General features: G+C 42.0%; 1 protein-coding gene across 1 annotated transcript in view; it reads left to right on the top strand.

The window, feature by feature from the left end:
- The window catches only part of SMC1A (structural maintenance of chromosomes 1A), a 32,052-nt gene extending 23,996 nt beyond the window's left edge, over window positions 1-8,056 (top strand). Inside the window, exons 20-25 of the mRNA XM_042452406.1 lie at window positions 1,295-1,451; window positions 2,026-2,180; window positions 5,123-5,274; window positions 6,297-6,366; window positions 6,485-6,595; window positions 7,411-8,056. Coding sequence (XP_042308340.1) covers window positions 1,295-1,451; window positions 2,026-2,180; window positions 5,123-5,274; window positions 6,297-6,366; window positions 6,485-6,595; window positions 7,411-7,494 — 729 coding nt within the window. The 3' untranslated portion in view covers window positions 7,495-8,056. The remainder of the gene's footprint in view (window positions 1-1,294; window positions 1,452-2,025; window positions 2,181-5,122; window positions 5,275-6,296; window positions 6,367-6,484; window positions 6,596-7,410) is intronic.
- The last annotated feature ends 5,069 nt before the right edge of the window (window positions 8,057-13,125 follow it).

Here is a 13,125-nt window from a genome sequence, read left to right as displayed (position 1 = left end):
TCATTTTTATGTATTTCACTGCAACATTTATAGCCTTTGTCAAATGATCTACACGATTGCTGACATCAAAATAAAAATGACATTTTAAAAGCCAGCATAATAACAACTTTACAGATTATGGTGCAACTTCAAATGACAGCAAAATATGAAAGTATTTAAAATTTTAAAAGGGAAGGTGTTTTTTTTTAAAAAAAATAGTTTTGTACTTGTGTTCTTTTGTAAGAATTTTAAGTATCTAACTTGCTGACTAAAACCTATTGATGAGAAAGCCAGGCAAGACACCCCCATAAGGGAATTCTAAATTCATTATTGAATAGCTGCTCACCAAGCCTCAGATAGTGAGAGAATTGAAATCAGAGTCTACAACTATTGTCTCAATGAATATGTTAATTTAAGAACCATCCTATGTAGGGCTTTTCCTTTGTGGCATATACTGGTGAACTAGCAGAAAAATTGTGGCTTTTCTATATAAACTTGGCATTAAAGAGATATAACCTGGTCAAGAGGGGTCAGGGCTGGAGAAACATGTGAACTTCAGTTCCCATCAGCCCCAGCCAGTGAGAGGGTGGCAAACTATGATGGGAGTAGTGGTTGATCCCCTTCTAGAGGGCCATACATTTCCCAGTCCTGGTGTTGTTATTTGTAGGGGCTGCTTTATTCTTGAGAAAACAATTGAAAGCTGAAAGTAAAGTGTGTCCGCATCATACGCGGGCATGCTATATTCTGCTTTCAGCTTATGCATGCACAATCCCCATACTTTTCAATGGGGCTCGAGCATTCGCAGAATTTCCCTTATGCAGGGGGGTCCATAATGGAAGGTCATGCTGTATATCCTACCTTGCAAACTGACTAGCATGGACTCCATGCTATCTAGGAATAAAAGCTATAGAGAATCTGTGTTCAAGACAGCATTACATCAGAATACAGTATCTGCATTTTTTATATTATGTCTACATGATAAACAAAGAGATAGGAAAGTGCTCTCTCTCGCTCAGTATTCTCTTTGCCCCAAAGACTAGGATCTCTATCCCATTTTATTTACCTTTTTAAAATAATAATAATAATAATAATAATAATAATAATAATAATAATCTCACCTTTATCCTATAGCAGGATTCAGTGTGACTCACAATGATATAAACCAAAGTACAGAAAATACAGGGTGATTGGAGCAGCTACCTTTACAAGTGTTTTTAAAGGGAGATGCATCTAGTTTTCTCTTGAAATCTCTTAATCTGGGGGACCTGCTTAGTTCTTTGGCTTCAGGAGCTACTTCTTGTCTTTTTCCTTACAGGATGTCCAGGCTGAAGATGAAATCAAGCAGGAGATGAACCAGTTGCAACAGAAGCTGAACGAACAGCAGAGTATCTTGCAGCGCATTGCTGCACCAAACATGAAGGCCATGGAGAAGCTGGAGAGTGTGCGGGACAAGTTCCAGGAGACGTCTGATGGTACAGGATTACCCTTGTGACCTCTTCATTAGCTAGAACAAGACTGGAGAACCTGTGGTCCTCCAGATGTTGTGAGCCTGCAACTCCCATCAGACCTACTCAGTGTAGCCAGCTTCTCAACCTTTGGTTCTCCAGATGGTTTAGACCTCAACTACCAGAAACACCATGGGCCATGCTGGACAGTGTTTCTGGAAAAGGAAGTCCAAAGCAGCTGAAAGTTGAGAAACACTACAGTGGTACCTCGGGATACGAAATACCCAGGTTACGAAATTTTCGGGATACGAAAAAATCCCATTAGAAATCATTGTTCCGGGTTACGAATGTATTTTCGGGTTACGAAGAAAATTTTTGGTGCTTTTCGGCGCTTTTTCGCACGAAACGCGGCTTTTCCCCATTAGCGCCTATGGCAATTCGGCTTACGAAGGCTTTTCGGGTTACGAAAGTGGCCGCGGAACGAATTACTTTCGTAACCCGAGGCACCACTGTAGTCTGGAAGACTCAGAACTTGCCACTGAAAGCTTTTTCTAGAGAGGTGTGAACACTCATCCTTTCTCTTTTTCCTCTACCCTGACAGAATTTGAGGCTGCTCGAAAACGTGCTAAGAAAGCCAAGCAGGCCTTTGAGCAAATAAAAAAGGAGCGCTTTGACCGCTTCAACTCCTGCTTTGAGTCGGTGGCAACCAATATCGATGAGATCTACAAAGCCCTGTCTCGAAACAGCAGTGCCCAGGTGAGATTGCCCCCTGACCTTCCACAGACCATCCCACAGCACCACAGTCTTGGCTGAGTGTCAGCCATTCTTCAAAGCAGTCATTCCCAACCAATGGTCCTCCAGATGATTTTGGACTTTAGTTCTGAGAATCCCTGATCATTGGCAGTGCTGGCTGGGACTTTGAGAGTCAGTGTCCAAAACGTCAGGCTGACCAACAGCTGAGAAATATTGCTTTAAATTCAGGAACCTAAATTCTCAGTGAAAAAAGACTGATTTTATCAGATCACATAAATTATGCAATTTGCACAATCTCTCTTTTATCATACTTCTCCGCAATTGTTTCTGCCTTTTGCACTGTTTAGTTTTGTCTTCTTATTTGTGGGGAGGACAAGGAATTATGCTGGACAGTGACCATTAATCTCTGACTGTTTTATGGAGTCACTTTGTTCCCTTCTCAGAATTCAGCCGTAATTATTCACCCACTTTCAGGCGTACCTTCTCAGGGGTAGCAACATGTTGTTGTGTTTTTCATTTGGGAATTTGTTTATTTTTTATTTAGAAAACCTTTGTTTATTTGTTAGATATTTTGTTAAATATGTATCTTGCCTTTCCTTTAAGGAGCTAAAGGTTGCATTTTTATCTTTACAACAGTCCTGTGAGATAGGTCTCCTCAGTTCTAGCCAAATTGCCTAGCCATTACAGCACACTAGCTTGAACTAAATTCTGTATGCATTATCACATTCTTCAGTTTTTAATCCCATCCACAGACTTGGAACATAAACACAATTAGATGCCTTCAACCTGTTCAAATATTTCTGGAGGTGTTACAACAGAGCCATTTCTTAAAATGTTAAAATGAAACGGAGTCCATAAAAGAACAAAATGTCGCTTTTCTGCCTTTCTTCCTCCTCCTAGCTGTCCAAGGTTTGAGGTTTGTTTTTGTTTGTTTGTAACTGGGAACCAATTTGATGAAATTTGAGATCAAAATTCAATTATCCATGGGAATTAATAGTCTGCACTGGCAGCTGACGATAGAAACTGTATTCATGTGAATTTGCCTTCCAATTTGCAAACAAAAGTTTCTTCTGAAACATCAATCAACACTTCATAAGATTGATTACAGCCTAGCCATTACTCTTCCTATTCATATGCAAAATATACTATTTATCCTTTTGCTGGATTTTGAAACGCTGTCCCATATTATCCTCAGAGCAATTCTGTTGGCTGGCAATCGCTGCGATCCAGCTTGAATCACATTTGTGTAGAAACATACTTCCTTCCACAGTATCCCTAGCTGCCTCAGAGTCTGTGCACATTGTACTCATCAACTGGTCTGCAATAGCATCCTCCTTTGTTTGTGAACAGAAGGCGAACTTTATTCCCCATGGTCCCATTGTCCTAAATTATCATCACCCTCCCAGCTTCTCAATGAGAATTTCTCCAAACATGAGGACTAAAAAGTTAAGCAGGGATGGGCATTTCAAGCCCCCCACCCCCAGCTGTGGCCATGCATGGGCCTTATATACATATACACCACCGATACACTACTGCAATTTTCTGGTAATCGTACAACTGAATTTCCCAGCAATTGAGTTTTAAAAAGTGGAAAGTAACTTGTTTTAACATGACTTTTCTGGATTGCTGTAGATGTTCAGACCTCAAGGTTTGAGGGAAGTCTTGGGAGCCACATGAAGCCCACATGTTGCCTGTTCCTGTTTTGAAAAATGAACGTCCTAATTGCTGCATTTCTGAGCATAATTGTAAGCTGCTCTGATAGCCTTTAGGGCTGAAGAGCAGGGTATAAATACCACAAATAAATAAATAAATAACTATAACAAGAATTCACATGAGTCTGTTTTATATAAAACTGCAGTTGTCAGGAATGTTTAAAATGCACACACACACACGCTCAGAGATTTTTCTCTTTCCTTGGTTATATATAGTTATAATAACAGACTTTATAGGTTCCATTCTTTCATCTTCTCTCACAAAAGCTCATTCTTATTGATGTAATAGTATTTTTGTAGTACTGGAATAGGGGTCCTAAATACTGACTGTTGTTGTTGTGTACTTTACATAATTTCCGATGTATATGACCCTAAGGCAAACTTGTCACATGGTTTTGTTGGCAAAGGGGGCTTGCCTTTGAGGTGCAGAGAGTATGACTTGTCATATCACGCAGTGGATTTCCCTGGCTGAGCAGGACTTCAAACTCTGGTCTTCAGAGTTGTATTTCAGTGTTCAAACTGCTACACCTCACTGGCTCACCTCCTTTACTAGACATCGTTAAGATACATAGAGCCTGGAATATCTGTCACCTAGAAGATTCTGGAGGTTATTATCCCCAAAAGTAACATTTCATGGCTCTGTGCATATGTAATAGATAAAATGGCCTTGTTTGAGCCCATTTAAAAAGAGAGATTACAGAGGATAAGAGAGCATTTTTTTTTTCTGAGAAGAGAGACTTGCTGACCAGTAATCTTTGGGGGACTTACTGGCACACCTTCAGCTGCTGGTGGCTAGGAATTTCTAGAAGCTACAGCTCTGTCTTATAATCCCAATGCAGGACAGTCACTACAGAGCCTTCTCTGGTTTTTATCCCCACCTTCCAATCCCTTCAGTTTTGTTTACTTGCACACAAGCATGTTGAGTTGTTGTTGTTGTGTGCCTTCAAATAATTTCTGATTTATGGTGACCCTAAAGTGAACCTATCACAAGATTTTCTTGGCCAGATTTATTCAGAGGGGGTTTGCCTTTGCCATTCTCTGAAGCTGAGTGTGGCTTCCCTAAGGTCACCCAGTGGGTTTCCATGCCAGAGCAGGAATTAGAACCCTGGTCTCCAGAGTTGTAGTCCAGTGCTCAAACCACTACACCATGCTGACTGCAGGTATTGACTATGGGAGTAAAGAAGTCTCATAGTTTCCCTCTGCCTCACTGCTCCTTCGTCCCTTTTTCTGTAGGCCTTCCTGGGCCCTGAGAACCCTGAGGAGCCTTACCTGGATGGCATCAATTACAACTGTGTAGCCCCCGGCAAGCGTTTCCGGCCCATGGACAACCTGTCTGGTGGGGAGAAGACTGTGGCAGCTTTAGCTCTACTCTTTGCCATCCACAGGTGAGGTCAGCCTTGTATAAAAGAAGGTTGGGTCTGAACTAGTCCCTGAAGAAAGTTTAGGTTCATGATTATTCAGGATTTGCGCAGGGTAGCTTGGTGGCAGAGATCCATGATGGTTAATGGTTCTTTAACTCTTTCTTCTCGTAATTTTTTATAGGCATCTAATTGGGTAGTAAAATATATTTTGTTTGACACAGAGGACTAAGGACCATGAGAAGGAAATGTTGGAGGAGCAACTAAATGTGTTGATACAAATCTTCCTTCACTGAATACTAGTATCTTTTTGCAGATACTATGCGTATAGTACTGTACTTCCATAAATATCCATAAGGCTTAGAGTTCTGCCTGACTGGGAAAATTTTTGAAACCCTAAATTCCATCTAGCAGCAATGAGGAACACACAGACTACGTGGGATTCCCCAGCCCATTTTTATGGGTCTGGAAACCCACCACTCCACTAAAGAGAACTTCAGTTGAGAAAAAAAGAATTGTTGTTCCTGGAAGACTCCGCTATTTTCCTCTAAAGCAAGGTGCAGGGCTTTGTTCTAATGTGGAAGGTATTTCTAACTAAATGAGAAATGAACCTCAGCAGATTTCCTTTGTGGGGCAGAATGGAGGAGGATGGGAATTGCATTTGAGAGAAGAAATGTGGGTCTGGGGAGGAGGTGAATTTTTCTCATGCTCATTCCTAATCCACAGCACTGTGTTCTCTACACAAACAGCACATCAGTTTTTATTTATAACACAGAGTTGGGAGGGTCTCTGGCCATGTTTCCTAGGATTTGAGGGAATGGGGGTTGGATTAAGATGGATGAGGGCACGACATGGAGAGATCATGTTTGTAGATAGAAGTTCCCAGGTTCAGTCTCAGCATTTGCATTCATGGCAGTGCTCAGTAGGACCTCTTGTCTCGGTCACTGGAAAGCTGTTGCCAATCAGAGTAGACAGTGCTATGCTAAATGGACCAAGAGTCTCTCCGTATAAGGCACCTTTACATATTCATGTTTCTTTTCTGTTCCTAGCTACAAACCGGCTCCGTTTTTTGTCCTAGATGAGATTGATGCAGCTTTGGACAACACCAACATTGGAAAGGTTTGTAGAAAGTCAGATCAGATGGGCAGCTCAGCTCTATTGGCTCAGTTTTAAAGATAGGTGGGGAAGGGTTGCTTATTTCTTCTGTTCATCTTCATCCTCTCCATCTTTCACCCAGGTGGCCAATTACATCAAGGAGCAATCTACCTGCAACTTCCAGGCCATTGTTATTTCCTTGAAGGAGGAGTTCTACACCAAGGCTGAGAGTCTCATTGGAGTCTACCCCGAGGTATAGAATGGAGTAGGGGAAGTAGATTGCCAGCAACATGCTGCTGAACACTCCTTGCTAGTATGAGTAATTGATGTACTGTGGCACACCCTCACAGACAGACACACACACACCAGTGCAGATCCTTTTTAAACCATATCGGTGGACAAGATTTGAAAGTCTCAGGCTAAACATTTTGATATGTAATAATTTACATATTTTAAATTATTTAAGATCTGAAATAATAATAGTAATAATAATAATAGTTGTTTAAGCTGAGGCTGGCCTGTCATGTAGTGGTAGTGGGCTTGGGGACACCATTAAGGGCAGCATCTTAGAAGACAAAGCAAACCCAGTGTTGAGACTCAAGTCTGTGTAGCACCCTTGTCCACACTGGAAAGAAGTCCTGCACCTTACTTGTAAGTCAGGTTGCAGTTGGCCAGTGGTTAGGAAAAGGCTGTTCTGTACATTCTCAGAGATTATATTGCTTCCTGTCTACTTGCTTGTTTGAGAGAAAAGACCTGGCCCACAATAAAAAGGATGATAGGAACCCAGAATCTGTTTTCATGAAGGGCAGTATATCAGTTTTGAAAAAGAAAGAAAGGAGGAGTACAAGAATTGTTCGCCTTCTTAAAAATACTGCTCTGTCCTTGCCTTCCGAATGTTTTTCCCTCCCAAGCCTATATAAAAGACCTATTCAAGCCACTCTTATATAAAACTCTGGGAGCCTGTTTGAGATGTAGGGGTGCCTGCTATATAGAGGGTGGTGATCTCCAGAGGCTGGGGATGTGACTGTGGCTTGACCTCTCCTCCCCCCTCCACTTTTTCCCTCACAGCAAGGAGACTGTGTGATCAGCAAGGTCCTGACCTTTGACCTCACCAAGTATCCTGATGCCAACCCAAACCCCAATGACCAGTAGAAGCAGAAGATGATGGAAGAAGCTGTACTCCAGCAATCAGCATTCTGCAAACTTCTCTTCCTCGCCCACTCTCACTTCTGTCCTCCTAAGGCCTTAATCTGCTGTCTGCCCTTTATTTATCCTACAGAATTTGTACTGAATTGCGGAGGGAGGGGGGTTAGAACTAAACTATTTAAAGGCACAAGGGATTTATTGATGGGAGTGCAGGGCCATCTTTGTATCTGCAGGGACAGTTGTCGTCCCCCCATCCTCCCCCCCCCCATATGAAGCCTGCCTCTTTCTCAGACTTTCCCCATATTTTTTTTTCAGTGCAGCATCTCTGAATGCTGGTTGGGGGGGCGGGGGGAGAGAGAAAAGAAGGAAATGTAGTTCCTTCTGTGCAACTTAAATTGCTTTTTAAATTCTTTCTAGGACCAAAATCATGATGGTTGCGTGAGATTCTTCTCATGCCAAGCTCTTGCCTATTCAAGGTGGGGCTCTCAATCTTTTTTCTTTTTTTCTCCTAGCCTAATATAATGTGTGTGTTTTTGTGCATCATTGAGATTAAAGTATGCTACTTCCATCCTTGGTTGTTTTCTTCTTGCAGAAGATGCTATGGGAGGAGAATGTCAGGGTGAGGTCAGTAGCAGGATGCATTAATTCCTCTTATCTAGACATGCCAAGGTTGGGACAATGTCGCAGAGCCTCCTGGATGTTCTTCTCTACCTCCACTGCCCCATAAATCCTGGAAGCAATGATCTTCAGTGAGTGTAGACAAACACATTGAGGCTGGATGCAGTAGATTAACAGGATTCTCATGTGAAGAATTTTCAAGAAAGCATGTAGGGTTGTGTTTTTTTTCCAAGGACAAGGAAGTCCTTGACAAGTGTTTATTTCCTGATGACCCACTAAATTTCCCTGTCATTTAGCAGGGGGTGTTTGCAAATAGAAAGAATGCTGCATGATCTGATTAGACTTAAAATCAGTCAGATGGCTTGCTAATGTAGAGGATCATAATCAAAGTGGTATCCTGCAGTTTAAAACAATTTTTCTGTACCCAGACAAGCCTGTTTTATGCCAAGAGAATACTAACTGTATAAATAATACATAGTAGTTATTTGTATCATTCTTAACTATTCCTTATAGTCTTTATAAGTTACACTATTTTTGTGAGTCATGGGCAGATGAAGGGAGCCAGATGGGTTGCTAAAGGCTTAGTCTACCAAACTCATTTTTCCAGCTTTCTGGCTCCAGATTTAGTATGTTTATATCTTCACAGTCATCAGGACTAGAAACCTGTTCTTTAAAAAGGTACGCTCCTAGCTGAATTTTGTTCCCAGTATGATTTCTGCACTTTCTCTGTTCTTCAGTGAAATCACAACACACACACACACAAAACCCTGTTTGTTGCTGCTCTTGTGTGCCTTCAAATCATTTCCAACTTATTGCGACCTTTAAGGTAAACCTATCATGGTGTTTTCTTGGCAAGTTTCTTCAGAGGGAGTTTGCCATGGCCAGCTGCCAAACGTAAGGTGCTATAGTTCACCTGTCTTCATTGAATGTTTTAAAAAAGAAGCTAACAAGTTTCCCACCCTTACAGCTAAGGTGTTAAGCTGCAGAACCTGTAACAAATCAGGACAACTGGACAGGATTCAGCTGTGCATGGAATTATTCTTCAGTGATTTCCATAGCCCTAAACTTATTATATAAAAGTAAGGTTGCATTGTATTTTCCCTTTCCCTATATGAAAATGGACCTGCACTAGATATTCTCACATTGGCCCTCAATCATATCCCAAAAGGGTACGCCATTGAACATTCACCTTATTTCAATCCTGTTTATGCCCCTGGTTGCTGGGCACCAACTTCCTCATCTTCCTTTCCTCTCATTGTTCTGACCTTACTCATCCATATTGCCGTTGTGACAATTCACCTGATTTTGTTAATACCAATTCATGAAATCATTCTCAGGTCAAATTTAGTATGATGACATTAACAACAGAGTCATGGCATTTCACAGCTACCAGGGGCTGAGATCAGGTTTGAAATGTTAGTGAATGTCAAAAGTGGCCGAACATGGAAACATCTCAAACTCAAATGACACCAACTGTGATGCCTGTGTTGACTGAAGATGATGGGAGCTGCAGTCCAAGGTGGGGAAAATTAAATTGCACAATCATTCTGGCTCAAAACTTGACTTAAGGACTTTATCACATGAGAGGCAAGCATCCTCCTCCCATCATTAAATCGCCATTAAATCCTGTCAATATCATGTAATAACGGGAATCCTGTAAATAAAAAAGTGGTATGATTTTGCCGCTTTATTCACGGGATAATGATGCAATAATGGCTACATTGTGTGAAAATCATCCTGTTATTGCTCAATATTGTTGATGGGAGGAGGACATTTGCCTCCCGTGCAATAGTCCTAAATCTGATGCCAAATGGTACACCAAGATCTCTAGTGAGAATGCTTGCTTCCTAGGGGAGGGCTGAAAGAGTGCAGTAGTTCTTTGGTCACAAGTTTAGTGCACACTGACATTATGCTGAAAGGATGCCCCACTAATGCTGATTGAGTATCTTTACTTGCTCTGCTTTTTCCTGGCAGTATATTCGTATGTGACATTAAGTAACCTGGGCACTGCATTTGCAGGATCAGTCCTCTACCCCTTGGTGGATTCTCTTCTCCTATAGCAACTAAGCCCGAGGGAGCTTGCTGCTGGTACATTCTAGTCAACTCGTTAATTGTTAATATATTACTTAATTGGAGTATAAAATCATAGAGTTGGAAGAGACCTCAAGGGCCTTCCAATTCAACCCCCTGCCATGCAGGAATACACAGTCAAAGCACCCCTGATAGATGGCTATCTAGCCTCTGTTTAAAGACCTCCAAAGAAGGAGACTCCAGCACACCCTGAGGGAGTGTGTTCCACTGTGGAACAGCTCTTACTGTCAGGAAGTTTAAGTGAAATCTCTTTTCCTCTAGCTTCCATCCTTTGCTCTGTGTCCTATTCTCTGGAGCAACAGAAAACAAACTTGCTCCTTCCTCAATATGACATCCCTTCAAATACCGTATTTAAACAGGGCTATCATGTCACTTAACCTTCTCTTCTCCAGGCTAAACATACCCAGCTCCCCAAGTCTCTCCTCATAGGGCATAGTTTGGACAATGTCATATGTTTCTAGGAATAGGTCACGGGATAGTCCTGGAAGATAACACATTGGATGCAAAGTGAGATTTCTCTGTATCATGGGCTGCAGCCAAGGAGAAAGCTTTCTTTCCCGGAGCAATTGATAGCATCAGCAAGAATTTACTGGTGTTGGTGATGATAGTAGAAATGGGTATTGGGGATTAATGACATTATGAACTTTGTTGTTGGTTTACTAGCAGGTCCATCAATAGCGCCCAGTGCTGTATACCTTTTCCCCATGGAAACCATTGATAGCAATTAATTCTGTGGTTAAATGTTACATTAATCACAGAGTGCTGTCAGGAAATCTGTGGAGGTAAGGAAAAACAGGATTATCTCAAACACTGGAGCCCCCTCCCAACATTTGCACACATAAACCCATCTCAGCTTCCTCTGTGATCGCAGCTCTAAAAATATCCTAGAGAAGTTGTTGGGAAAGGGAGGAGGAGCTATTGGCTCATGTGCCAGCTCTCTTTTAGAGAGCAATAACTATGCATCGATCTCCTCATGTGCCTTAGCTGTGTCTACTCAGTCCTGTGGCATTAAATGGGGACTAGAGCGTAGTCTGTTGTGGTGGAAGCAATGGTTTCTGTACTTGTGATGCAGAGTGACTTGAATCCACACCCAAATCCTTGGGATACTGTTGTCTCCCTATACCTGCAGGAGAGGAGGGTACATGAATCAGTAGGTAGGCCTCACTTTATGAGATTCCTCCATACAAAGAAACAACCACCACCAAACTCTGTTCACAGAAAAACATGCTAATTCTCTATAAATCGTTTTTTACAAACTTGAGGGGCAAGCATTTAGACATGTGGGTGCCCATCTGGGGTGCAATGCTGTACACATCCCAGACAAAGTTTAGACCCCCAATGAAAATGTCTATGTCTAAGCCCATGAAACCTAGACACTTAAAACATGGCATTAATACTAAAGGACCTTGCTGGTGTGTACCTTGCAGCTACTGTTTGTTGTTAGCACCGCTGGTCCTGGTCTCACATTCATATGTGGTAATGGGGAATACAATGGCTTGGATGAATCTAACTATATATCTGTATCCTTTAGGATTTTGCAGTTACTGTACTTGGTTCTGAAATTAAAACTGTAGTCTGTAATACTGTCCTCATTCACTACGGGGCAGACTTCTAGTACAGAAGAAGCCGCTGTCAGAAGTAGCATATTCATCTTCCCAGTGGGCCTGTAGTAGGCATGTCCCACATGGGCCAAAACACCATAGGAAAAAATGATACACTTGATGTGACTTGTTTCCTGTAGAGAGCCTTGAGCATTTCAATAGGTTGAAAAATAGACACAAAAGGTGTTAAAGAGAAGGAGGAGAGCAAGTAGGGGGGAAGGCTGAAAGGACACTAGTGAACGTGGAGAAAAACTAGGAGGAAAAAGTGGACAGGTGGAGAAAAGACCAAAGAGCAGAGAGAAAGATTACCCAGATGTAGGGAGAGAAGGAGAAGACTATGGTACATGAAAAAGCACCAAGATGAATAGGGCAGGTGGTGGGAAAACTACATGAGTTGGTAGATGTCTGAGGGGATCCAGTAGGTATTTCTAAGTCGTGCAAAACTCAGTACTTCTGCTTGGGTGTAATGCTACACATAACACACTCCTGTTTTCATACTACACATAATCCTCCACTTAGACAAGTGCTTTATGGTTCTACAATGGTTGAACTATGATAAAACAATCCTGTCATTTTATGAGATTACAGAGATTAGATGGGACAAGATTGGAAATATATTAAGAATTGGGCATAGCATCATTCCGACTGTTCAGTGAGCTCAAGCTGTATGTCAATTCACAACCAGTTTTAAGGGTCAGAGAAGGCCTCATGGCAATCTGTTCCTTTTGATAGAGCAGGACGCAGTTTCTTGGAAGGATACAGCCCATTCCCTGGTTTATTTTCCTCTTTTTCCCCCTCAGTTGTTGTTGTGTGCCTTCAAGTTGTTTCTGATTTACAGCGACCCTAAGGTGAACCTATTATGGGGTTTTCTTGGCAAGATTTATTCAGAGGAGGTTTGCCATTGCCTTTCCCTGAGGCCGAGAGTGTGACTTGTCTGAGGTCACCCAGTGGATTTTATGGCCGAGCCAGGATTCGAACCCTCGTCTCCAGAGTCATAGTCCAACACTCCAACCACTAGCTACACTGGCTTTCCTCCTTCTCAATTAGGGCAGGAGGAAACAGCTGAACTTGCTGTTTGTCCATCCACTGGCTGCGGGTTAAGAATTGGGGAATAGCAGCAGGAAAAAGGGCAGCACCTAGAAGTAACTGAGTGGAGGAAACACCTTTTCAAATACCAGGTGTTCAAATGTTATGAATTTCTGGGGAATTATGATGGATCTGGGGGCAGTTTTGTGACCCTGAGACCCTTTTGAGGCCACACAGTGCCAAAGGTGTCAAAACAAAAACATCCAGAAGTAATCAGAAATTCACTTCTGGTTTTCAAAGC

The sequence above is a fragment of the Sceloporus undulatus genome, chromosome 2, assembly GCF_019175285.1.
Source record: "Sceloporus undulatus isolate JIND9_A2432 ecotype Alabama chromosome 2, SceUnd_v1.1, whole genome shotgun sequence".
Taxonomy (NCBI): domain Eukaryota; kingdom Metazoa; phylum Chordata; class Lepidosauria; order Squamata; family Phrynosomatidae; genus Sceloporus; species Sceloporus undulatus.
Note: the sequence above shows the minus strand (reverse complement) of the source record. Positions and strands in the feature narration are given on the sequence as shown.